The sequence below is a fragment of the Gastrolobium bilobum genome, unplaced genomic scaffold (genome assembly GCF_033153095.1).
Source record: "Gastrolobium bilobum isolate Gb01-03AN ecotype WA unplaced genomic scaffold, APGP_CSIRO_Gbil_v1 utg19171, whole genome shotgun sequence".
In the NCBI taxonomy this organism is placed as follows: Eukaryota; Viridiplantae; Streptophyta; class Magnoliopsida; order Fabales; family Fabaceae; genus Gastrolobium; species Gastrolobium bilobum.
Window position 1 is genome coordinate 60927 of NW_026897694.1, and position 27578 is coordinate 88504.

Here is a 27578-nt window from a genome sequence, read left to right on the forward strand (position 1 = left end):
AGTTTGTTAGTATTGTTTCACAGAAAACTGTCCTTTTCTAGGATTTTTAGTTTTGAGCTTTATGCCTCTCTTCTTTTTCAACTATAAGAAAAAAAATCTGATTTTTAATATTGTAGAAAGCTGAGGAAGAAAAGTTGGAGAAGCTTGCTCGAAAGGTATGCCCTCAAATTTCACTCTCCCCCCCCCAACAATTTTTTACTGTGGAACTACAATTCATTGTTGTCGTGTGCATTTTTTTTGTTATGTTAGTGCAGATCCGCTGCAACATGTAAGATTAATACATCTAATATTAAATACTGTGAAACTTTGGCCGTTTATTGAAATTTAACTTCGTTATCTTAACCTCCAAAGTTCCTTCATGTGTTATGAATCTATTTAAGAGCAATTTTTGTGCTTGTAAAGGAGAAAAAGGTTCCCAATGATGCTCTTTCTTTACCATGCTAATGTTGACAACAGATGATTAATACTTTTAGTTTATTATACTGAGGGAACTTTTTCTCAATTTCTTTGTTATATCTCATTTTCAATGTTGAAGTCTCATCACGTTTTTGGAGATGCCTTATGTTAGTTTCAGGAGCATTTGTTTTCAATGTAGTAATACTTATGCGCTTGTTAATTACCCACCATGTTGAATTGGATTTTTATTGATATTTTGTTGGTTCATTGACTCATAATTCTGCATTTAGTTTTCTGATTTCTCAGTATTCAGTCATTTTTAGAGTTTCGGAAATAAAAAGGGTTAAAAAGGAAGTCCAAAGATTTGATTACTAGACATATTATCTTCTCCATAATTTCTTTACACCTAATATTTTATTCCTTACTTCAGTTATGGATGATGAAGTTGAATCTGAAACTCGACTTGAAGTGTCTGAAAGTTTTAGGATAAATAGAAAAGAAATCTCTAGTGTTTGGAAGTACTTTACGAAGATTGATACAGACAAGGATGGTTTTGAAAAGGCTGCATGTAATTATTGTGCTGCTGAATATGTAGTTGGTAGGCATCCTAAGACCGGAAGTAGCTATGGAACTTCACATTTGGGTCGTCATATTCTTGGTTGTAAGATTAATAAGCTTTATGAAGAATATGCAAGCAATCTCCAAGGATCAAGTTCTTCTCATTCTCTTTCATCCAATAAATCCAGTATCTTGCACAAGTCAAATGGAGAAGGGAGTAGGTCCAAAAAATCAAAATTATACATCAAGGTAAGAAGTTCTTTTATGCTAATTTAATATTTTCTTTATTATTATTTCATTTAGATAATTGATATATTATATTTTGTAGGAGTTTGAAATGTTTGAGAGCGAGAGCATGTATACTGCTGGTAAGAGTGAATTAGATCTTTATTTGGATGAACCAAAAGTTAAATTTGGTCAAGGTGAAGATTTTGATGTGCTTAACTATTTGAAGATAAATGAAAGTAGATTTCCGACACTTAGTATTATGGCACGAGATGTGCTAAGTATCCCGATTACTACAGTGGCATCAGAATCTGCTTTTAGTATTGGTGGACGTGTTCTTAACAAGTATAGAAGTTCAACTCTTCCTGAAAATCTTCAAATGTTGATTTGCACTAGGAATTGGTTGCATGGCTTTGCTCTCAATCATAATGGTAACGCTTTGCGTTAATTTTCATTGTCTTTTATACATAAATGTAATATTGATTGGTTATGTTGGAATTGATTGTCTAATTAAGTGATTGCATTTCAATTGATTGTGAGTTTTAGATGAAGATGATTGTAAAATTACTCATCGTGAAGCACTAACATCAGAATCCCAAGGGGCATCAAGAACTTCAAATTAAAGACTAGCGAGGTACGAAGAGTTGGTATTATGAAAATTTGAATCCTCCATCTTTAGCTTTGCTGGTACTTTAGCTTTGCTGCTTGTTAACAAATGCACTATGCTTTATTCAGATAAAAAAATGTACTAAATGGCGACAGTACTCTTGATAGTTTTACCTTTTACCTTTCATGGAAACAGAGATAGTTTTCTTTGTCTCCAAAGTTGAGCCTTTTTGCTTGTCAACTTTTTTTAATCAAAACCTTCCTTTGTTTCCCAAAATCAGGTTCAGGTGGATTTATCTTTTTCCCAAAATCAGGTTCAGGTGGAGCTGATTTGGTAAAGCCAGCTGTGGTTTGATAAATATTGTTCGACTCTTTGCATCGAAGTTGGCAACTAAATGGCACAAGTGTTGTTTATCACTTTATCTGTGGAAAAAAGTTTGGAAATTATTGCAGTTCATTTGGTTCTGTAGCAAACAAAGTTTGAAGGAAAGCCATGATCTATTTATTTTTGACACAGCTATATCCATATTTTAGCTTAGTGGAGAAACAGAAACTATCGGTTTTGATATGATTGAACATGGTTTTTGGCATTGGAATTATTAAAGCGGTTTGAAATTTCAACTTGAATTGAAATGAAATCCGATCGGATCATATAACATGCAAAATATCATTACAATTGATTACGTAAAGACCAATACAAAAAAAAAAGTGCAGAATATTTTTTAATGTGGCCCGCGGGTTGGCCCTAACCCGTTGGGTTATATGATTTTTTGGCCCGCGCGGGCTAGTTAATATGTGGGCTGTTTGGCCCTGTGAGCTTTTTAGTCCTGGCCCGCGCAGGCTAGGGCCTAACGGGCCGGGGTGGCCCGTTTTGACAGCTCTACCTGGGATTGAATGAATGTTCAAGGTAGAGATAAGGGAACCCTCTATGTGCAAAATCTATCACCTCTATCTCTAACCCTATTCTAGCCTTTTTGTAGAGGCTCGGTAGTCGTTAACGGATGGTGGAACAACCCAGTTCGAGAAACCTGCATGTGGTGATCGTGGATGGAGTAATGGTGTCGAAGGAATTGTGGGTGACAGACCAACGACGCAGGCTGGAAGACTTGCGGGTAAATATAGAACGGATTCCGTTGTGATCACAGGGCTTCCGTGGTCGTTGGGCTTCCAATCTCGTTGGCTCCTTAACCGGTTGTAGTCAGGAGAACCTATCCCGAAACAAACCCATTGATTAAAAATCAACTAACTTAATTCGAATTGTTTTTTCTTACACATTAGATTGGTTGGTTGAAAGAAATAAACACCCATAAGTTCAAAGTATACCATGAGAGAGAAGATGACCAAGTATCCTTTTTGCCTTTTAATATCTCACTGTCATTTTTATTTTATTTTCTTAAAATTATTTAAGAAAATTGAAAATTGAATGCAAAAACGTTTGAATGCATAACGTAGTATTGACTCACCAATTGTCATTTCTCTTCTCGTAAGACGTGAGCAGATTCAACAATCCAAATTTCTGATGTAGCGTAACCAGTTCAACTCAATTGTAGTATCTCGAGTGAACTTGAATCGCCCCAAACTGCCTTTGTGTTTCAAATGTCTTGTCAGTAAAATCATTATTGAAAAAAAGTTCCCCAATGCGATTTTGGGTTCACAAGTGATTCGTCTTTCTAGGAAGAATATTATTGGGTTATCTACAACTAAACCGGCCACGCTCCAACGATGAAATTACATCAGGGTGTATATGAAGAAGTACAATGCCAAGAAGGTACGATCTATCGTCCACATTTGATAACTAATAATAAATGAGCAGAAACAAAATTACAGAATCCTACTGGTATAACTCAAGAACAAAGATCAATTCAGCTTAATTATAATAATAAAAAAAAAGAGTAAACATAAAATTACGCTTATCTTTACATGCCGGCATAATTAAAGAATAAAGATGAATTCAACCATCAGCACACGAGACATCTTTTCACCAATAATGACAATTATGAAATCAAAAGTTTCATTATCATTTTATTCCAGAAATAAGACAATTTAGAACAATATATATGATATATTCTAAAATCATAAACAATGAAATTCCATGTGACAGTTACTTGAGCCCGCCACTCTAATAAATCATGCCTTTGATGACAAATTTTCATCCGAAATCTAAAATCGTTTTGGGATAAAATCCCAATGAGTAAATTTATTAAACAAAATTTGCTGCAGCAATTAGTCTAATGCTCGAAACTCTAATTTTCATCGACATCTTAACCAATAATATTATAAGATGCTAAAAAAATTAACCGCCTCCAGATCCATACTTCTTGCCGAACACAATCACCTGTAACTTGTCGTAACCAGCAAGCACACCAGCACCAGCAACTGCACGGAGGATGTTAGCACCAGCCCCCTTAAACAAGGACTTGGCACCCTCGTTCTTGAGGATTTGTGAGAATGCATCCATGGAGCTCTTGTACTTGACAGCTTCCCCAGATGTCATCATCATTCTTCTTCTAACGGTGTCAATTGGGTATGATGCTAAACCTGCACCATTGGTGATGAGCCATCCAAGGGCAAAGCTGGCGAAAAAGCTATCCTGCAATGATTAGGAAATGCCAATAGTTTTCAGCAAATGATAAAAATAATCTGAAGAACCTTGAATCCTTCGACTTGAAAAAACAGGCATTAACATGATTAAATACACACATTTACTTATAAGGATTTGGTCAAACTGATTATCACAGATACAGGAGGCAAAAGACCAACCTGCATTTTTCCAGTTAGGAGAACTGGTTTCAGGGAATCATACATTCCAAAGTAGAGACCACGATACACAATGATTCCAACACAGGAGATGTTAAAACCACGGTAAAGACCAGCAATACCATCAGATGCCAAGGTCTTCCTGTAGACATCAACAAGACCATTGAATTGCCTTTCCCCACCTTTCTTTGCAGCCTTTGAATCGTTAGCAAGACGAGTACGGGCATAGTCAAGAGAGTAAACAAATAAAAGGGACGAGGCGCCAGCAGCACCTCCAGAGGCCAAGTTGCCAGCAAACCATTTCCAGTAACCATCCCTATCCTTCTTGAAATTGAAAAGCCTCTTGAAATAGTCCTTGAATGCAAAGTTCAAAGCCTAGTAGAATTTGAACAGCGCATTTAATATAACATAATAAACTGCAACGGTTAGAAGGAAGTAAATATCAAAAGTATTATCTCCAAAAAAAAAAAATATCAAAAGTATAAAATGACTAACCTGAGTAGGAAAATAACGGATGACATTTGCAGTATTACCCCTCCACAAGGCACCAAAACCTTCATCCTGAATTGTTCTCTTAAAACAGTCACCGATACCCTTGTAGGGCTCAGAAAGCCTACCAGTTTTGATCATCTCATCCTGATTCTGGATCAAAAGTTTAACCCGTTCAATGGGGGCAGCAGCAGTTTTAGAGACAGCAGCTGAAACACCACCCATCAGAAAGTCGACAAGAAAATTGCCTTTCTCTGCAGGAGCTGCAACAAAAATAGGGGAGGCTGTTGTTGCAGCAGCAGCAGACAAATCAGTAGTAACTCTGCATGCAGGCATCACTGGATACTGCAATGCAGCATTTGAGTAATTCCCAAATGAGCTTCTTTGGTACAGAGAAGGACGACAAAAGGATCCATCATAACTCTTAATACCAGATGAAAGACCAGAACGGAGATGGAGCTGGCCAGTAACCTTCTCCATGATTGTAGGGTGCTGAACCTGATCAACCATGGTTGCTTTCCTGAAGAATGTAAGTATCCAATGTCAAAAATAAGGTTGATAAAATTTGGAAATGTGATCATAAATAACCGCATTTAGCAATGGCATTCTCAAAATCAAAACCATAAGTATTCACCATGAAAAAAGTACAGTTTATCAAAATCATTCCATCATTGACAAATATAGCATTCAGTTTTAGTACCCCTTCATAGTCAACACAAGAAAGAGGGATATAGAAAATTTGCACAACAGAATACACCCATATAACCATGACATCCAAAAATCCTAATTAAAAAAATGGACAACTTCAATCCATCTATAGCACGTTTATCAAAACCAAAAGAGACCAGCAACCATGGTGAGAATCAGAACCAGTTAAAAACAAAAAACAAAAAGATAGTAGTATCTTGAACTATGGAGTAGACTGCAACACTCCTTCCACATACATGTCCACGTATTGAGTCCATAAATGATAAACTATAAGAGAAATTTGTCAAACACAAGTTTATATGGGTAACCAACAGTGCAAGAAACAATCGCATTTATCTGGGATTCAAATAATCAGTTATATATTATTAAAGTACTCTAGAACTAGTATATTCCGGAAATCCAAAACAAGAAGTCAACTAAAACCATATACTACCCCCCCAAAGTGCAGAATGAGGCTGTTATGTCATCCATAAACACGGCCAGTATGTAAAAATCCAAATTATGAACAACCTTTATTCATTTTTTCTTATAAAAAGAAATAAATAATAGCATAAATCTTTAATCAACCTTGAACGAGTATTAAAGGAACACAATCTCAAAATGCCACAAAGATTTGAAAACAGAATTACAAAGATAGATTGATAAATATTGAAGCTTTTCAAACAACAAGGACCTCGAGGACAAAACATATGGAAAATAGAGGAAAGTCGAACCAAGTAAGATTTTAAAACAATCTCAGATTCTCAACTAATCTTAAAAAATGTCAAGATAAGTTCATAACTCTTAATTCTCATTACCAAACATTAAAAAAATACAAAAGATCAATCCAATTCTAAAGCGATAAAGGGAAGAACTTTCTTCTAAGAAGGCACTCAGAAACAGATCCCGCTTACAGATCAAGCTAAGACGGATCAGATCACACAAGAAAAAACCAATAAAGATCTATCATTTCTGCGGATTCAACAATGAAACAACAATCCCAAAGCACAAACAAAATCAAACGGAATTTAAAACTGCAAATAGAACACTTAACAACAAAACAAACCAAAATTCAGCTCTAAACAAAATTGAAACGAAACCGTAAACAAAAAAACAATTCTCAAAATTGAATACAGACAGTAACATACACTGTAGATCTGAAGAGCGAAGGGAAAAAAAATGAAAAAAGAACAGAGATAGTCAACAAAATCTTCAGATCCAAAAAAGTGTGAAATGAAGTAAAATTCGTGGTTTTACCTTTCACAAATCAAAAGGGTTTTGAAAATGCGAAAGGATGGGAGAGAGAAAAACACGAAGAGATTTGTGTGGAGGCGCGCTTCGAAAAGTGCTTAAGTCGGCTCTTTTTATATGCGATGCGACCGTCGTTCGTAGTGGTGCATGTGGGTGGGTCCGAATATACGCTTGTCTCGTCGTGGTTCGTCCACGTCAGATTTGGTCTTTTCTTTGGGGTGCGTGCTCAAATCACCGTCCAAACAGTCATTGCCCCATGGAAGTTTCCGAAGTCCAAAGGCGACAACAACTGAATAGAAAGGTCCAAGGTTGTATTTCCAAAAAAAAAAAAGTCCAAGGTTGATCTATTGGAGGCTGTCTTTGTTTTCCTATTTTTTCTCACCAATACATTATGGACATTTTCTCCAATTACATCATAATTCAATTTTTATGTTGTAATCTTTCGATTTACGTATAAATTTTTTATTTTTAATAAATATGGAATTTACAACTAGTTGAATCACAACACGAGAATTCAATTCTCATGCAACATGAGAAAATCAAACCCCATATATTATTAGGAAAAAATGTGTATTGTTTTAAAGTACACACACTTATATTCTTTTAAGAAGGAACAAACTATGAAAAAGAGAAAGTGGAGGAAAAAATTTGTAATTTAAAATTTAGAAAAACACACTACGTTCATCTAGGGTGTGCATGACAACCTTCTCGGAATCAATTTTTTTTTTAATTTCTGTTCCCGAGAACAGAAATGGATAGAAAACTCGTTTGGTAAAATCAGTTTATTTTTTTGTTCCCGGCATGAACCGGTTTAATTTTTGTGCTGGGGAACAGAAAAAAGAATTAAAAAAATTCTGTTTTTTTATTCCGGGCACAAAATGAGACACTTATTTCTTATAATCACTCTTCATCACTATCATCATTATCACCACCACCATCATCCCGACATGACCATCGCCACCATCATTGCCACCGCCGTTGTACCATCAATGTCGTCGTCACAACCACCACCACCACCACCACCACGACGATGTCATCGCCACCACCTCCACCATGCCACCGTCATCACCACCATTACCACCGCCGCCACCACCACCATGTCACCAACCACCACTATCATTGCCGCAACCACTGCCAACACCATCACCATCGCCACAACCACTACCGTCACCAACCACCACCACCATCGCCACATCCACTACCGTCATCACCTCCGCCACCAACCACCACCACCATCGTCGCAGCAATTGCCATCACCACCACCGCCACCACTACCACCACCACCACCATTACCACCATCATTGTCGCAACCACTACCGTTACTACCAGCCCCACCACCACCACTGCCGCCATCACCACCACCATCGCCACCATTATCACCACCATGCCATCACGATTACCATCATCACGTCATTGCCATTGCCACACTGTCACCAACTATTACCATCGCCGCAGCCACTGCCGTCACCACCACCATCATGTCATCACCAACACCACCATGCCACCGCTACCACGCCACCAACCACCACCACCGCCACTATCACCATCACCACCACCACCATCGCCACCATTACCACCACCATCGTCGTAGCCACTGCCGTCAGTACCACCACTACCGTCGTCGCCGCCACCACCACCATATGGAAAGGAAAGTGATGATCCAAAAAAAAATTTATGCTTAATAGGAATTATTTTTTATTAAATTATTTGGCGTGTTATCAAACGCCATTCTCATTTTCAGAATAAAAATAAAACATATTATCAAACATATTTTTTATCTCATAAACTGTTCCAAGGCACAGAAATAGAAAAGAATTGTTTCTTGTGAGAAATATTGCTAGGGAACAGAATGATTGTCATGCACACCCCTAAAAGGACCGTCTTTTTAAATAACAAACAATAAATCTGTACCGTAGGGATCTATAAGCCCACTATGTTCCCTTCAGGGATGAGTCACTGTATGGATAATACCCTTAGCACAGGTACAGACCAAGCTAAGAGGTATTTTGCCCAGTATAACAAGCAATCAACAATGGATAAGTAAGCAATAGTATGACTCAAAGTAAATAGGAAGTATAACGATACATAAGATCTCCCTTGGTGTGCCTAGGGGGGCTATTTATAGGGAGGTTGTATGAGCCTCCAACGGGTTGGCGAGGAGGGGGTCAACCCTTCTTGGGGTCTGCTCCTGATAGCAGATGTCGTAGGGGCGTGAAAGGCGCTGCTATGATAGCAGTGATGCGCCTGGTGGTGTCAGGTATGTCAAACGGGGGCAGTTCCCTTTAACGACATCTGGGGCGACTTCTTTGGGGGTTGGGGTCTCGAAACGGGACATTTATGTGCTTCCCCTAGGACGCGTCGCAATGTTAGGGGATGGGAGGGTCCACGTCAGCCCTTAGGGTTTAGGGTTTAGGGTTGGCTGACGTGGGCTGGAGCCTTGGACTGGGCCTGAGCCATTGGGCTGCTTAGGGGTTGGGCCATCCGGAACAGGAGCCCCCCAGCTTGGTAGCAATCGTAGGTTGGTGCCAAGTTACGGTCTTTGGGCGTCCCTTGGCTGTGTCACCGAGGTACCCTGTTTGGGCGTCATCCTGACTGGTATCGCCCAGGCAGAGGGTCTGGGCGTCACACTGACCGGTTCTGCCAAGGCAATGGTTTGGTACCCATCCTCTTACATTCCGCAAGGGTGTTTTGGGTCTTTTGTCTTTCTGACACGGGGGGTGTCTCTTCGAATTTTGAGGAGTCGTAATGATGGCTTTTTCCATCATTGCGATTAACTGTAGGACTCAAACGTTACGAGGAACGTCACATTAATGCGACGTGTCATCACGTGGCGCGGCGCATTAATGCGACGTGAAAGGTGTCTTATCCTTTTGAAATTACCATCAAACCCTTCACTGCAATCGCTGATCATCTGACGGTTATGATATCCTACGGTTGAAAGACCAAGAGGCTGTACATGTGTACACCATCTATGATTTCCTTCCTCTTTTAAAAAGGGGGCTTGTTCCCCCCTGAGGGCTTTCGTTACGCTATCTGCTGCTCTTCTTGTCTCTGCAAATTGCGTTATGCTCTCCTCTCTTTTCCCTAGTGCTCGTGCCGGTCCTCCTTTCCTCACTGTCTGCATTATCTCAGGTACAGTCCTCCTTCCTTTGCACTTCTTTTTGCTTCGCTTCTCTTCTTCTTTTTCCTGGGGATGGTTAAAGTAATGGACGTGCCTGGGTTGTTCTTACCTGAGTTGGAGGTTGAAGTTAAAGAGGAAGAATATGATGAAGCCTTCGACACACTCGAAGGCTGTACTGTGGGGCCAGCTATGCAGGAATATCTTGCTAAGCGTGGTGGGGAGGGTAATAGCTTTCCCTCCTATCGTTCTCTAGTTCCCGGAGTTGAGTCGTTACCTCACGGTAGTGTTCCTGAGCTTCTGGGTTTTATTGAGGAAGAGATTCAAAATCTCCTGCCAGAACGGGCTTTAGGGCCTGTGCTTCCTTATTTAGGTGAAGCGTCTGGCTCTCGTAGTCGCGGTGGGGGTCAGGTGTCGGGTGGTGAAGTCGTTTCTGGGTCTGGTAGGCGTCAGTGTGCCAGCTCCGGAGGGCGACGGTCAGGCGGTTCGAGTGAAGAGGTTAGGCCTCGCCCTTCACGCAGTCGCCATTCAAGGTCTTCCATTCGCTCTTGCGAACCAAGGGGGGTTCGCGTCGCCGTGTTTCGCGACGTTATGCCTTTGGAGCAGGGCGACTTGTCCGGCCTCTGTCTTCTATTAATCGTCTACCACAAAATCATCCCATAGAGTATTATTATAAACCTCGCCAACCGACTGTTGACTCTTCTATTGCTTTGAGTACCTCACGGGGCCATATTCCCAACATTTCCCAGTCCTTCCATCGCCGTAAATATGACGAATCTACAGATAACCAACTAGGTAGATACCACCCGAAAGATGGACGACTTGTGAAGTATGGCATGTGGGACGCCATATATGATGACCTGGGGCTTTATACAATACCGACTGCTTGGTGGCCTTCTTCCTTAAGCTACTCTGATTTCTATTCTTTGAGCTCTTTAGAAACTTCTGATTCTGACGGTAAGTTGTTTAAGTTATTTTGTCCTTTGGTTGCTGGTAGGGGGTATTGACGGTCACAGGAGTAAGGGTTGGGTGTTATGGAGGTTCAGCAGCTTTCCCCCATTATTGATCTCCTACTCGTCGGTTGGAACAGTGTTTGGCGATTGACTGTATGTTTGTCGCTCCCTTGTAGAATTTGAAGGCGATATCTTGACTTATGGCAGCTCCCCAGGAAGGCAATTGCATAGAGACGAGGAGTTGGGTAGACCCTTTGGTGGCGTCATCATCATCAAGTTACGCTTCTGGGGAGATTTTGAACCGCGATTATCATACGGAAACTAGCTTTGACATTACCCCAAATGGTGCATATGAGGCGAAGTGGCAAACTATCTCAGTTAGGAGCGATCAACGTGTTTGTGATACTCCTAACAGTGAATCCAGGTCTCGTTGGCGATTCACGGTATACAAAACTCATTTTACAGACCAGAAGGTACGGTTTCCTATATCAGAGTTTGAGATGAGGGTACTTGCTGATAGCGACACGACAAGTGCACCGATCGTGAAAGTAATAAAGTGTACCGGAGTACGAGATCGTTCCCACGAGGATAAGAATTTCAAACACTAGTTCACTAATTGCGTTTTAGTTGGACAATCAAAGGTTTGGTTTGAGAGAATGGTGAATTTAGATGAAGAGAATTGTTGTTCAAAGAACTTAAAATTAAAAACAATTAAGAACATGCAATTATGAAATTTCAGAATTAAAAAGAATGAACGAGATGATGTTTGATTGAATTTAAAGAAAGCGTAGTTAAGGTTTCGACTTCCCCCAATATCCTCAATATGTTATGAATTAAAAAGCCAAGAATCTGTTTCTTAATATATTGCCAATCAATTCTATCTGAGTTAATTACGGCTCAATTCCTTGTTACCATAAATCTATGTAATCTTGAAAGAACTCTAGTTCCCCGATTATTCCCCAAGAAAACATGCATTAAGATCAAGAATTTCAAGATTGCATAATTACCTTATGTCTATTCCTAGATCACAAGGATTATGATAAATTATCAAGTCAAGGTTCATGCACCAACATCCCTATTGTCATACAATTCCCCAAAATCATTCTATAAGGAACAAACTCATAGAAAGCATTAAAAACAGATAATTTATTCAATTATAAAAAGAACAAGATTCAGAGACAATTTAATTCATAAACATAAAAATTCAATTGGGTTCCATCTACCCTTAACTACATAAAAAAACTACTCTAGCATACTGAAAAGAAAAGAAATAATAAAGAAAAGAGAACCCCAAGCCTCCATTGGTGTGATGTTGACTTGGTTTCTCAGTGTTCCAGCGCTCCGCAACAGGATTCCTCCTTCAGTCTTGGTGTAATGCTCTGGAATTGTGAATTGGTCTTGACCCCAAGCTCCTTATTTATAACCACAGGAGTTGTATCCATCATCTAATCTTCCAATGAATCCATACAAGATTTGTATTTGATTTCATCTTTGTTTCCTTTTTCATGTAAAATCTTGGAGATTTGGTTGATGAATTAGAGTTTTAAATCTCCGTTGTATCTTGCTTCAATCTTCTCAGGAATCATCTTGATTTGTTTTCGTTTTAATTCCATATCATAATTGGACAAATCTTCATTAAATCTCAGCGGAATCTTGCCAAATCTTGTTGTCTGGTCCGTGTTTGGGCGCTTAAGCGTGTTGTTGGGCGCTTGAGCGCCCTGAATTGCCTAAATTTGATGTTGCTGTCAGGATTTGGGCGCTCGAGCGTGGTAATGGGCGCTCGAGCGTGCTCCTTGAGATGAAATTATGTCTTATTGGGCGCTTGAGCGTGCTGTTGGATCTTGAATTATAATATGTTGGTTTCCTTTGATCCATATTGAGCCGCTACTTCTTCGCCATGATTTCTTTAGCACTTTTAGCACCAATTCTTGTGGTTTTTCCTTCAAAATGCAAATATTATCAAGACGTCAGCTCAATTTCCTATCTTATGACTTAAATGCCTATAAACCTTGAATTCCATGCAATCTATGAAGTATTTCTCATATAATTTAGCCTAAAAACATGGTAAACCAAAGGTTTATCACTTGCCCACCTACGGGTTGCTCCTTCCCAATTGCACCCGAATGCTTGGGCGTTTGTTCGGGTCTTCGATAAGATATGCCAGTATTTTGGGTGGGCATATTCTGTGCGGCTGTTCTTTTACTGCTTTCAGGTGTCTCCTTCACTAAAGAAGCTTGGTTGTGTCTCGTTAAAGGCGGGCAACACGTTAGGATCGATATTTGCCCAGTATGCCAACTCTTACAAAAACTGGCGACATACTTTCTTTTGGATAGAACCAGTGCTTGGAAGGGGTGAATTACCCTTTTTTGTTGATCCGACGAGTAGGGATAGCCGGATTCCATTGTACTGGACCCGGGCCCATTATGAGACGCCCGTTGGTCATTACTCATTTGAGTTGAGGGCCTTGTCGCCTGAGGAGGTGATGGTGGTAGATTGGTTTGTGGAGATGAAGGAAGGTCTTGGTCGGTGGCCTTCGAAGCAAGTGTTGTGTCACAGAGGTGTGGTGGTGTCTAGTATTACTTGTAACAGTGGTCAGTATTACCTATTGTACTAACACTTGTCTTTATTGTCTTGCAGTTGGGAATCTGTCAATGGATGCACTGAAACTTGCACGAGCGGCGGCGGCCAAGCTTAAGGCCTCGGGGGGCGTGGTCCAACAAACTCATCCTTGTCTCGCATCGAAGAGGAAAGATACTGACAGAGGGAAGTCTAAAGAGACTCATCCAAAAAAGAAGAAGATTCGAACTGCCGCAGAAATTCCAGCTGGCGTGCTTGAGAAGAGGGCGACTGCCCCTATAATCAGAGAGGCCACAAACATGACAGGGGGCTTCTCAGCTAGTGAATCGACTATGGGGTCAAGGTCGCCTACCACTAGGGGGTCTGGTCTGTAAAGGGGGAGAGATGAACGCCTGACCCCGCCTAGGGCCTCCAAATTGTCGCGCCATGGGCCATCCGATCGTGGATAGTTTGCTGATGATTCAGGAGATGGTGAGATGCGGCTGAACAGTGGTTGTGATGACAGAGAGCCTCACCCCTCGGCTAATGTATCAGGTTCTCTTCCCTCTTCTGTTGGGATCCCAGTTGGCAGGGCCCTCGAGTTGTCGGAGAGGGGCCTTGACAGCGGATTTCCTAATGTGGGGCGTCCTAAGATGGTGATGCCAGAGCGATTCGACCGTCAGGAATTTATGAATTGCACCCAGGTGGTTATTGGCCGCATCTTAGGGATGCATGAGATTGCCCTAGCAGTTGATAGTCGTTGTTCCTGTTGGGTGGTTTGCTGATGGTGGAAAAATATAAGTTCTGATAGGGGACGTTCCTCTGTTCTTGCAGAACACAGATTCATCCCTTAGTTCCAACCCAAGTGCGCAAGTGCACGCATCAAGTAATAAATGGAGTATTAATGCCCAAATTATCGTTCCCACGAGGATATAGTGCTAATTATTGTTTTATCACTGTTTATAAAGAGTGAAAATGAGAAGAAAAGTTAGTAAATGAATTGTCGGGTCAAACGTTCCCTACTGTCTTGACAACGTTCCTCAGGAACAGTAGGTTCAATCTGATGGCAAACAGTTGCTCGCTGCGTTATGTATATGATCCTTCCTGTTTAGAAGAAGGTGAGATAACAATCATTGAAGTTTTTAAAGTACTAAATGAAATAAAATAAAACTACTAAAACAGAAATAACTATAATCAAGAGACAACAAGGTGGTGGTTAAAACAGTTTAACAGAAGGGACGGATTCACTGCTTCACAGTTAAAGAGGCTGTTTTCTCTGCTCAAGACTTAGCACATTTTGGCTTTGTCCCAGTTTCTTTGCCTGCCAACTCTGATTCATCAGCTCATGGTCTAGATGGCTCACAAGTTTCCATATTCCTATGGCTCCCTTGACTCCAACAGGTACTTAGTTCAGAACCTTAAAATGGATGAGTTGGCCCCTTATTCCTAAGGTGACCAGTAGCGTTTTTGTCATGACATCTACCTTCCCCCAATGGCTAGTCACACATATCAGCTTCTTTCAAAAATCTGAGGATTAAATTCCCTGCACTGTTTCTATTTTCAAGTACTCATAAAAAGAACAAGCATGATTAGTCAGTGACTTTGTGTTTCATGTATGTTAGTTAATCCAAAAGAATTGGGCAGTCTTAATACTATAACTAAAATGCATGTATATACCAAACAGTTTGATCAAAAAGTCTTTTTCATTTCAAAAAGATTAATTACAAGGGAACAGAAAGAAACTAAATTAAAAACAGAACTGAAAAATAAACTAAACTAAGATAAACAGAAGGGTTTCTCCTTTTCATTGTGGAGGTCTCCTGTCCCAAGGGTTCCTCTTTGCAGCTTCAGCTTCCTTGGCTTCATCAATCTCCTCCTGGGTTAATGGTCTCCTCCTGAGTAGGTCTTGCAATCTGCGGACTTCATTTACAGGGAGCCATTTTTCAGCATCTTTCAGTAGATCGCTGATGATTGCAACCATGGAGTTGATGGTGGACTTCATCATGGTTCTGCCAGTGCGGTAGTGGATGACTTGTTTTTCAACATCCAGCAGTCTCATTTCCAACTCATAGATTTTCTTCTCCAGATATGTTCCAAAGGCCCTGATGGCTTCTTTGGTTTCCTTACGTTCTTCAGCTTGTTTGGAGATGAGCCTGTTGAGTAAGAGCTCTGTTGTGTGGTTGCGCAGAGAGTTGGAAAGGATTAGGGAGTTAGCTGCTTTAGCAATTTCTCCTTGGACTGCTTAGAGTGTTGATTTATAGGATGCAACACTGGCTTCCTTGATGGCTGCTTTTATGGTGTTGAGCTGTTGTTCTCTTTCCTCCTTATGCTGTTCCTGAAAGGTGTTAAAGGCAGAGGAGAGCCGTGCCAGCCTGTCCCTTAGAGCTTTCAGCTCTTCATTAGTGCTTGTCATATCAGGTTGGGGAACGGGCTTCTTGGCTGGCAACCGTTTTTCTAATTTCTCCCCCAGCATTTCAAAGATTTCAGCAATCCCAATTAGGGATTTCCTTCTAGCTGCGATGGGGATTGCTGCAGTAGAGGTGGAAGTAGGTTGCTTCTTCTGCTGGCTATTGCCAACAGCAGAAGGCACAACGGGTGCTGTGCTGGGTTCATCCACTGGTGGTCTGGATGATGAGGGCATGGTCACAGCTTGTTCCTCCATCAGTGGAGGAATTGCCATCCTGCTTGGTCGAACCGAGAGCTGCTCGGGAATATTTCTTTCAGAGAGCAAGAGTGTAGAGTAGTAATCAGGATTGCCAACAGGAGCAATCTACTCTGACTAAGAGCAACCCTCTTCAACTATACGCAAGCGTACGTATCAAGCAATATAGGGTATTGTAGCCCCAGATTTATTGTCCTCAGGGAACAGTTGTGAAGTAAGAAGCGCTAAAGGAAACTTAATGTGTAAAATGGAGCAATAAAAGAAATTACTATTCTCAGCTAAGCTTCACAAAGAGCAATCTCTGGGCAGCTAGTTAAACAATGTTAACCATTCTGAACCAGATGAGAGCAGTGAATGACTTAGCACGGTCATCGAATAAAAAGGCATCAATTGAAGTAACTTTAAGAGCAGTCGACGAAATGAAAGTAAGAGCATCAGCTGGTAAAACACAGTTCAGTTATCGTGAAGAAAAGGTTGTGATAGAAGTTGAGTTAAGATTAATTTCAGAAAGAAAAAGATCAAGTAGGTGTTACGGGTTCCATGTTTTCATCCCTTTGGTTAACCCTGCTTGGTAGCATATTTTACAAGTGGATTTTGCTCCTTCCCTTGTTTTGCTATAGGTAAGCAGAGGGTAAGGCCTTACTCTCCACGTTACTCCATAGTACTTGGAGTTATATGCAAGGAAATCATGCTGCCTTCTCAAAAGAGCATGGATTCACATGGCAGTGCTCCCCATTCCAGGTGTTTCTCCCTCCTTTCTTCAGGCTAAACTACCCCAGGATTTTGAGAATGCTCCACACGCCTTTGTCAGTGTTTCATCAACCGAGTGGTCCCGGGATGAGGTTGCCAGCCCAAAGGGTTTCACAAAATCAATAAATTAAACCAAAGAGCAACTCAAAATTCATTTATAAAATATGTGTTCCTTACAAAGCTATCCTAAGACAAAAGGGATTACTTCTATGGAACCCTCACCTACTTAGAGGAAGTTAGCTCCTAGTGAGCATTTTTACAAAAAAGAAAACAAAGAGACAATGAGTCCTAGGATGGGTGCTGATGATCCCCTTTATGAGGATTGCTTATTCCTTTTATAGGGTTCTTCATTTGATCTCCATTGTTCCTTTCATCAAGGGTTGTGCTTTGTCTAAATCCTCTCCAATGGTAGCTTTGCTTCTTGCCAGCTTGGCCTTAAATGGAAGTGGTCCCCCTTGCTTTTGGCTCCCTTTGTGAGTAGGAGTATCGGATTCAGGGAGGCACCTCCACTCCTTCTGCTGTAGCTGACGTGGAGGCTCCCCATTGCTCAGCTTCTTTGCTTTCGTACTGTAGCAGAGGCAGCACCTCCACCTTCTCTGTTGGAGCTGACATGGCGGCTCCCCATTGCTTCCTTTGACTGCTGTTGTACTATAGCAGACTTCTTTTTCCTTTCTGCGCAACACTCATTCTTCTCTCTTCATTTTGTGGTTCCTTTTGATGGGCCTTAGGTGTCCTGAACAAAGCAAACTAACCCAATAGTCATATGTGAAAAAGATAATGTTAAATTTGCTCCAGGTCTACCTTAATTCCCACTTTCGGCATTGCTCTGGTCCACTATTCAAAACAGTTGCTCTATATGAAAAGAAGAAGGTATAAGGGGGTGATTTATAACCAAAACATGGGTTTTGTGGAACAATTTACACTTAATGGGCCTCAACTCTTGAGGACTATCACATCCCTTCTTCTTCTGCCAAAGCTCTGGCAAGAGCTTCGTCCCCAGATGTATCGGGACGGATGACAGGGAATGACAGAAGACCTCCCAGATTGATCTGTTGGGGCCTACTGTCTTTGCTTTCTTTTTAGGGGGTTCTATGAGAATCCCCTTTCCTTTGTCTATTTTCTTCTGTGGCTGAGCCTCTTGCTCAGCCACTGATGTCTTTGCAGCAAATGCTGCTTCTTTGTCTTTCTGTCCCTCTCCTTGTTGTTGCCTAGGAGAGGGTTGTGTGGTGATTTGTTGTGGTGGAGAGTGAGCAGGTGGTGGGGATGGAATGTCAAAAAATGTAGAGTCTGAGCTGCTTGGGGACGTTTCCTTTGCAGCTGATTTTGGTGCTGACTTCCTTCCAATCTTCAGCCTTTTTGCTAAAGGCTCACTCTCCTCCTCCTGGTCAGAGAGGGTGATAGGCTTTGCGGAGGATGCTCCCTCTGGCCTATTGCTGTTGAGGACCCTCTTTATCCTCTGACTTGAACGTTCCCCCTTTCTTGGGGAAGGTTTGGCAGGAGATTTCTTCTTGCCCTGTTTGCCATCAGTAGCAACAGGGGCATCCTTCTTCACCTTGGTAGGAGGAGGGATGGTTCTTTCCGATTATTACGCGAGCATTTAAAACGATAAAAAAGCATAATAAATAAAAGTTGTGACCATAACTGTAAACTCTTGCGGAATACTTATTTTAACAAATTTTATATCTTACTTTACTTATTATATGTCACTAAGGGGTTCCCTAAACCCAATTAGCCAATTTCTCAATCTTACGTTTTTACCTATCCAAACATGGTTCACTAATTATTTTTCTGCGAACACACCTGACCAAAGCAGACCTTCCTATCTAGCTATCTTTTTTTCTTACTTAATTACCTTTCTAAGAAGCTATCACACACTCAATTCCGAGCTCATTTGCTCTGGTTATCGCCGTTTAAAGTTGGACAAGCAAAACTGCCAACCAACCCCGAAACAGCCCAAAACCACACTCACTCCACGAATTACTGCACAGAATCCACTCATCCAATTTCTCTAAAAATTTTATTCTACAAACTAGACATCTCAAACTTCAATTTGGTATATCTTACGCTTAATTTGGCTGAGAAACAAAGCGGGAATTAATTTCCCAAAAACTGCCAGAAACAGCCCCTGCATAAGGGGGTTCTGGACAGTCCGTGTTCTACAAATCCTACAGGGCTTCGTGCAACCCAGAATTTAATCATATTTTAGCACCACGTAGGGGACATTTCAAGATTTTAAATGGCGTATGGCACGTTCCTATCGAACCTTTGTGGAGGGAGATATGCTCTGCCGAAGTTCGTCTAAAATCTGCCAATTCTACAGAAAATTCGCCATAGTTTCCTTTGTTTTTCCTAAAATCCCCAAATTTGCATAAGCTCACTAGTACCTCAAATGTACCTAATAATCCAATGGGTGGCACACACAAGGACCAACAATGCCTTGGGGCACTTACAACCCAACTCAGTTTATATTTATTACAAAATATAGCTTACGTTATAATCCTTACTTGTTTCAATCACCAACATCCATTTTCATGCAATTTCTCAACATACAAATAATCATAAACCTAAAATAGGCCTAAGGCCCTTCCATCATAAGATGGCATGCAACCAAGGTACAATTACAACATTTGGCTTACAAGTTACAAGTTACAACTTCAACTTTAAATTACAATCTTCCAAATATTACAACTTTAATTCAAATCGAAACATAAGCTTAAATGACATAACTACTAGACTTATGCAAAACGACATGAACAAATATGCTAATGAACTCATCCTACATACATATGAGATGTTCATGCCCTAAGTCTAGCCTAGGCCACATGACCAACAAAATGCAAAATGGTAAAGGTGCTCCCACTAGTCATCCTACGAGCTTCATGCCCGTAGCTCCACTGCCACTGCTACCTCCTGAAAAAGTGCCCCAAGACGGGGTGAGATATACGGATATATCTCAGTAACCCAGAGGTTCTGAAGAAAACTCCGCCCAATGGTTCACTTCGATGCATATAAATAATATAAAACAACCCCTTTCAAAACGGGATAAAGCAAGGGATTTAGAGAAACTGGGGAATATCGGAATATAAAATACGACGAAGCTGGAATGGTAGCTACCCATACCACGCAACGTCCTCGGCATATAAGCCTATGGGTCTCATCCAAGGCGTGTTCCAAGAACCACAACCAAGGTACCCCTTCCATCCATATACACCCGAGACTTCCTAGTGTGCTCCTACCCGGATGACACACCACGACCCTAGGTCAACTGGAACTTCCTCTCGGAGACCTATCCAGTGGAAGTCCGCACTGCCCGAAGGCTACACTGTCTACTGGCCAGAGACTCGGTACATAAGTACCCTCATAAGTGCTACATGCATGCTCATGTTGTTCTACACTACCTATATACATTTCCTACCATCACCCTCAACGGGTGTGGTGGAACACACAAGGGGAACAAGCCCCAGTACCAAGAGGTTACCTCAAAATGTTCCCTCACTTAGCTCCACAGCAGCTTATTTTCCAAACTCGTTATTCAAAAGAATGCCTACACAGAGGACATTCCCAATTACTCAAAACTCATACAACACATGCCAATTTACAATTGTACATGCATTGATCCAACCACTTACCTCAATCCACTTGGTCTAAGACCAAGGGCAATCCACCGACTCACGGTTCGGGGTTCAAGTCGACGTACGACAAGCTACAATATCCATGTACAAATCGTCAGTACACGGCAAATCCATCAAAACACGAAAACGTCAAATTTTCACTCCTACACTAGGTAGGTTCAGCCTTCTTAGGCATTTTTCAAAATTTTCTTTCTCATTTTATTATACACTCTTAGGTTGTCACAAGGCTAATTCAAGTGCCGTTTTTCCGTTTTACGTCTTTTAAGCATCGTTTTGCTTAATAATTCACTCTAGGTTCCATTATGACCCTAAATACAATTTATTATTTTTCATTGATTCTACCACTCTCCAACCACCACACAACCCATTTTAATACCATTCAACACTTGAAATATCATCCAATCAGCACAAACAACCTCAACTCCCTAATGCTCCCTTTGTGGCCGAATTACACACTTGGAATTTCCAAAGGATTCTCACTCAATTTTCATCATTCCACACCTCTTACAACACCATTATATTAACATATAATCATCTAACAACTCACCAATAACATCTTAAAACATTTTTCCAAAATCCAAGTCATGACACTTCAAAAATATTCTAAGTTACAAAATCACTTTTTTCACCTAAAATTTTCATTGCATCTATAGTTAATACACATTATTCTAAGACACTTTCATGTACAAACTTTTCCCAATTGAGCTCTCTAACATCACACATCAAAAAATCAAGGTTTAGGGTTCATTAATATCAACTACAATCAAACCATGTAAATGAGATGGAAATATACTCACAACCAAGACTTGATGCTACCCCAAGACTCCACCAAGCAATGGAAGATCAAATGACTCCACGACTCTCCATTTTTCCCCAAAAATTCACAGCTGTAAATGGCTTGTATCTCTCCAAATACACGGTTTCAAGGCTCAAGAGTGGTACCAATGTGTTTAGAAGGTGTTTTCCATCAAGATTCAAGACAAAAATCGATGGATTCGGTGGAGAAACAGCTAAGTTGTGATCAAATGAAATTTTGCACAATAAAAGGGGGAAGGGGGGTTGCTGATCGGTTTTGCAAGAAGAAAGGAAAGGGAGGTGATGATGAATAGTAAGGGGTGAGGTGGCTTAAGTGAGGTTTAAGTGGGTGGGTCCCACGCCACGTCACGCGATTTAAATTTCATCCTAACTTTCACTAAACTTCCAAAACTTCACAATCTATTTAGAAATTATATTTTTTTAACATTAACCATTCTCCTTTAATTAGACTTGATCAGATGAATCCGGAGTTTTCCGGTCGTTCGGAGAAAACAATGTTTTAAACTGTTACGCGCGCCGTTGGCACGCTTCCCCAAACTGACTTAATTCCATCTAATATTATCAGAAATTATATTTCCTAGTTTTATAAACCATTTATAAATCATTTTTGAAACCTAGAGCTCAAAACTCAATCGGCACGTTTTACTGTGCAATCGTACCGCGATATTCTGACCCGGTAAAAACATTATTCACTGATTTTTCTGAAACTTGCCTATCCACTCAATTTTTTGTTCTGAATCCATTTCTAGGGTTATTTTTACCATTTGAGACCTTCTACTCAATTTTTATCTTCCTAGGGTTGCGTGTTGGCTAATTACCGTTTTGTTCTTTCTTTGTATTTTGGCCTAATCTTTAGGATTTTCACTAATCCTTCACTTAATTACTCATTCAATATTTTAATACTTAATTTAGAATTATGAGGTGTTATACTTACAGGTGGAAAATAAATTGTATGAGAAGATTAAAGAAACACAGGTACTGAATGACAGTGTCAAGTATTTGAAAGGTCAGAGTGGAAAATCTGTGAATGAACAGGGCTTATGAATGTATCAGGGCATAATTGTAGTGCCCAAAGAGTTAGCATAGGAGGTAATGTTTGAGGCCCATAAGGGTCAGTATGCTGTACACCCAGGTGCCATAAAAATGTATCAAGATCTAAAAACTAAGTTATGGTGGCCTGGGATGAAGAAGGATGTTGCTGAGTATGTGTCGAGGTGCTTAATTTGTCAGAAAGTCAAGATAGAACATCAGAAACCTGCAGGGTTACTTCAGCCGTTGGATATACCAGAGTGGAAATGGGAGAGCATCTCTATAGATTTTGTTGTTGGTTTGCGTCGGACTCAGGCTGGTCACGATTCAAATTGGGTAATAGTGGACAGACTTACGAAGTCTGCACATTTTCTGCCAGTGCGAGTGGACTTCTCTACGGAGAAATTAGCAAAGTTATATGTGAAGGAGATTGTAAGGCTCCACGGGATACCGGTTAGCATTGTTAATGATCGGGACCCGAAATTCACTTCTCGCTTTAGGGGAGCCTTGTAGCGGGCTTTTGGCACTCAGCTCAGGTTGAGCACTGCGTATCACCCGCAGACTGATGGTCAGACTGAGAGGACCATACAGACACTTGAGGATATGTTGAGAGTTTGCACACTGGAGCAGGGTACTGCTTGGGACAGGTATTTATCACTGGTGGAATTCTCGTATAATAATAGTTTTCACTCCAGTCTGGGCATGGCGCCGTATGAGGCATTGTATGGACGGAGATGTCGTACTCCTAATTGTTGGACTGAGGAAGGTGATAAAGAGAGATTTAGGCCAAATTTTGTGCAAGAAACTACAGCGCAGATTGAGATGATCAGAGAAAAACTTAAACAGGCACTGAATCTACAGAAAAGTTATTATGACAATAGACACAGACCGCTTGAATTTGAAGAAGGTGATCATGTATTTGTTCGGTTATCTTCGGTTACAGGTGTTGGTCGTGCATTGGGCGTGAGGAAGCTGAGTCCTCATTTTATTGGGCCGTATCAGATAATGAAAAGAGTGGGATTAGTGGCCTATCAGCTTGCCTTGCCCCTATAGTTGTCAAATTTGCATGATGTTTTTCATGTGTCGAAGTTGCGGCGTTATATTCCGGAAGAATCACATGTGGTGATACCGGACGATATTGAGATTAGAGAGAATTTAAAGACTCCTATAGGTCCTATTGAGGTCCTTTACCGCAGTGAGAAGAAGCTTAGAAGCAAAGTTATTCCATTGTTAAAGATTCAGTGGGAAGAATGTACACCTAAGGAAGCTACTTGGGAGCGGGAGGACGAAATTCTTCGGCTATATCCTGCGTTAGCGGACATGTATGATGTAATTTTGCGGACAAAATTCTAAAAGGTGGGGTGATTATAACACCTCGCAATTTTAAATTAAGTATTTAAAATATTAAATGAGTAATTAAGTGAAGGATGAGTGAAAATCCTAAAGACTAGGCCAAAATACAAAGAAAGGGCAAAACGGTAATTAGCTAACACGCAATCCTAGGAAGATAAAAATTGAGTAGAAGGTCTCAGATGGTAAAAATAACCCTGGAAATGGATTCAGAACGAAAAATTGAGTGGTTAGGCAAGTTTCAGAAAAAATAGTGAATAGTGTTTTTACCGGGCCAAAATATCGGTACGATTGCACCGTAAAACGTGCCAGTTGACTTTTGAGCTCTAGGTTTCAAATATGAGTTATAAATGGTCTATAGAACTAGGAAATATGATTTTTGATAATATTTGATGGAATTAAGTCAGTTTGGGGAAGCGCGCCAACAATGCGCGCAATAGTTTAAAACAGTGTTTTCTCTGAACGACCGGAAAACTCCGGATTCATCTGATCAAGTATAAATAAAGGACAATGGTTAATGTTGAAAATTAGAGTTTCTAAATTGGTTGTGAATTTTTGGACGTTTAGTGAAAGTTAGGATGAAATTTAAATCGCGTGACGTGGCGTGGGACCCACCCACTTAAACCTCACTTAAGCCACCTCACCCCTCACTATTCATCATCACCTCCCTTTCCTTTCTTCTTGCAAAACCGATCAGCATCCCCCCTCCCCCTTTTTATTGTGCAAAATTTCATTTGATCACAACTTAGCCGTTTCTCCACCTAATCCATGATTTTTGTCTTGAATCGTGATGGAAAACACCTTCTAAACACATTGGTATCACTCTTGAGCCTTGAAACCGTGTATTTGGGGAGATACAAGCCATTTACAGCTGCGAATTTTTGGGGAAAAATGGAGATTCATGGAGTCATTTGATCTTCCATTGCTTGGTGGAGTCTTGGGGTAGCATCAAGCCTTGGTTGTGAGTATATTTCCATCTCATTTACATGGTTTGATTGTAGTTGATACTCATGAACCCTAAACCGTGATTTTTTGATGTGTGATGTTAGAGAGCTCAATTGGGAAAAGTTTGTACATGAAAGTGTCTTAGAATAATGTGTATTAACTATAGATGCAATGAAAATTTTAGGTGAAAAATGTGGATTTTTAACTTAGGATATTTTTGAGGTGTCATGACTTGGATTTTGGAAAATGTGTTGAGATGTTATTAGTGAGTTGTTGGATGATTATATTTTGATATAATGGTGTTGTATGAGGTGTGGAATGATTAAAATGGAGTGAGAATTCTTTAGAAATCCCAAGTGTGCAATTCGGCCATAGAGAGAGTTTTAGGAATTTGATGTCGTTGTGTTGATTGGATGATATATCAAGTGTTGAATGGTATTAAAATGGGTTGTGTGGTGGTTGGAAAGTGGTAGAATCAATGAAAAATGATAAATTATATTTAGGGTCATAAAGGAACCTAGAGTGAGTTATTAAGCAAAACGATGCTTAAAAGACGTAAAATGGAAAAACAACACTTGAATTAGCCTCTTGGCAACCTAAGGATGTGTAATAAAATGAGAAAGAAAATTTAGAAAAATAAATTTGAATTTTTTCCTTGTTTGGCCTAACCATCAAGAAGAAGGGGAGGATTTTGTGGTTTTTCGCGTTTTGATGGAATTGACGTATACTCATGGCTGTACATGGTTGTGTAGGTTGCCGTACGTCGATTTGATTCCCGAACCGTGAATCGGTGGATTGCCCTTGGTCTTGGACCAAGTGGTTTGAGGTAAGTGATTGGATCAATGCATGTATAATTATGAATTAGCATGTGTTGTGTGAATTTTGAGTAATTGGGAATGTCCTCTGTGTAGGCATTCTGTTGAGTAATAAGTTTGGGAAAATAAACTGCTGTGGAGCTAAGTGGAGGAACAGATTAAGGTAACCTCTTGGTACTGGGGCTTGTTCCCCTTGTGTGTTCCACCATGCCAGTTGATGGTATTGGTAGGAAATGTATATGAGTAGTGTAGAACATCATGAACATGCATGTAGTATTTATGAGGGTACTTATTTACCGAGTCTCTGGCCAGTAGACAGTGTAGCCTTCGGACAGTGCGGACTTCCACTGGATAGGTCTCCGAGAGGGAGTTCCATTTGACCTAGGGTCGTGGTGTGTCATCCGGGTAACAGCACACTAGGATTTGGGGATTTGAGGTACTAGTGAGCTTATGCAAATTTGGGGATTTTAGGAAAAACAAAGGAAACTATGGCAAATTTTTTTTGTAGAATTGGCATATTTTAGAAGAATTTCGTGAGAGCATATTTCCCTCCACAGAGGTTCGATAGGGACGTCCCATACGCCGTTTTAAAGCCTGAGATGTCCCATACATGGTGCTAAAATATGAGAAAATTCTGGGTTCCACGCAGCCCTATAGGATTTTTAGAACACAGACTGTCCAGAACCCCCTTATGCAGGGGCTGTTTCTGGCAGTTTTTGGGAAATTAATTCCCGTTTTGTTTCTCAGTTAAATTAAGCGTATGATATACCAAATTGAAGTTTGAGATGTCTAGTTTGTAGCATAAAAATTTGAGAGCAATTGGATGAGTGGATTCTCTGCAGTAATTCGTGGAGTGTTTTGGGGTTGGTTGGCAATTTTGCTTGTCCAACTTCAAACGGCGATAACCGCAGCAAATGAGCTCGGAATTGAGTTTGTGATAGCTTCTTAGAAAGGTAATTAAGTAAGAAAAAACAATATCTAGAGAGTAAGGTCTGATTTGGTCAGGTGTGTTCGCAGAAAAATAATTAGTGAACCATGTTCGGATAGGTAAAAATGTAAGATTGAGAAATTGGCTAAGTGGGTTTATGGGGGCCCCTTAGTGACTTATAATAAGTAAAGTAAGATATAAAATTTGTTAAAATAAGTATTCCACAAGAGTTTACAGTTATGGTCACAACTTTTATTTATTACGCTTTTTTATCGTTTTAAATGCTCGCGTAATAATCAGAAAAAGTTTATTCACATTTATATAAATAAATTGTTGTGATTGTAACTACGCTTAATATCATAATTAATGTTAACAATACCGGTGTACAACGGGCTGTTACAGTAAGCACTCAAATTCTTCCACACTACCGATAAAGACAGCCGTCAATTTCAAATCACGAAATTGTTCAATCACTTCGTTATCCCACAACATCAGCTGGGACACACTAACAGACTTCCTACTCAAGGATTCTGCCACCACATTAGCTTTACCTGGATGGTATTTCAGCTCAAAATCATAGTTTTTTAAAAATTCAACCCATCTCCGCTGTCTCATTGTAGCACCCTCCCTTGTATGCATCCAAGAGAGTTGTTTGCTAAGCGGAATTCGAGTTCTTTCGTCATATTTTATTTACTGGAAAATCATTTTGATGTTGCTAATTAAAATTTGTAATGGAGATCAGATTACTTACAAAAATCAGAGTATGCTTTCAAAATTTCTTAAGTTGCTGCAAATATAATTTTCCTGGCAGACCTTTCAATCTTTAAAAATTCGTATAAAATCACGTTTTTAAAAATCTTTTGTAACATTTATATAATCAAAAACTAGACACGCGGGGCTTCACGTGCATATAAAATAATAGTAAATCGAAGGTCGTTTGCCCTTTGTAACGTAACTCGCAAAGTGCTCACAAAACTGTTTCAAAATCAGCATGTAACAAAACGTCAAGATTTATTTTCGCAAAACGTTTGTAAAATTTATTTCCAGGTACTTGC

The 27578-nt window shown here is 40.3% G+C and overlaps 1 protein-coding gene and 1 non-coding gene across 3 annotated transcripts; one reads left to right on the forward strand and one right to left on the reverse strand.

Annotated features, from left to right (window-relative positions):
* Positions 1 to 411: 411 nt before the first annotated feature.
* On the forward strand, positions 412 to 493 carry LOC133309371 (small nucleolar RNA snoR53Y). Its single transcript, XR_009751311.1, has one exon. It is a non-coding gene; the product is annotated as a small nucleolar RNA snoR53Y (small nucleolar RNA).
* A 3325-nt stretch (positions 494 to 3818) lies between these two features.
* LOC133309366 (ADP,ATP carrier protein 1, mitochondrial-like) lies at positions 3819 to 7039 on the reverse strand. Of its 2 annotated transcripts, none has more exons than XM_061510130.1 (4): positions 6976 to 7039; positions 5038 to 5551; positions 4546 to 4917; positions 3819 to 4375 (listed from the first exon to the last, which is right to left on the reverse strand). In XM_061510130.1, exons 2-4 carry the CDS (start codon positions 5539 to 5541, stop codon positions 4079 to 4081), a joined length of 1173 nt encoding a protein of 390 aa, XP_061366114.1. In that variant the 5' UTR covers positions 5542 to 5551; positions 6976 to 7039; the 3' UTR covers positions 3819 to 4078. The 2 variants fall into 2 exon arrangements, with proteins under 2 accessions (XP_061366114.1, XP_061366115.1); XM_061510131.1 differs by lacking the exon at positions 6976 to 7039 and adding an exon at positions 6867 to 6908.
* Positions 7040 to 27578: the final 20539 nt, after the last annotated feature.

Bases quoted from the DNA above. Each gene is read 5' to 3' on its own strand.
- LOC133309366 (XM_061510130.1), bottom strand. From the start codon at position 5,541: ATGGTTGATCAGGTTCAGCACCCTACAATCATGGAGAAGGTTACTGGC. The intron at 4,918-5,037 runs GTTAGTCATTTT...AAATTCTACTAG, and splicing joins TCCGTTATTTTCCTACTCAG to GCTTTGAACTTTGCATTCAA. The intron at 4,376-4,545 runs GTTGGTCTTTTG...TAATCATTGCAG, and splicing joins TCCTAACTGGAAAAATGCAG to GATAGCTTTTTCGCCAGCTT.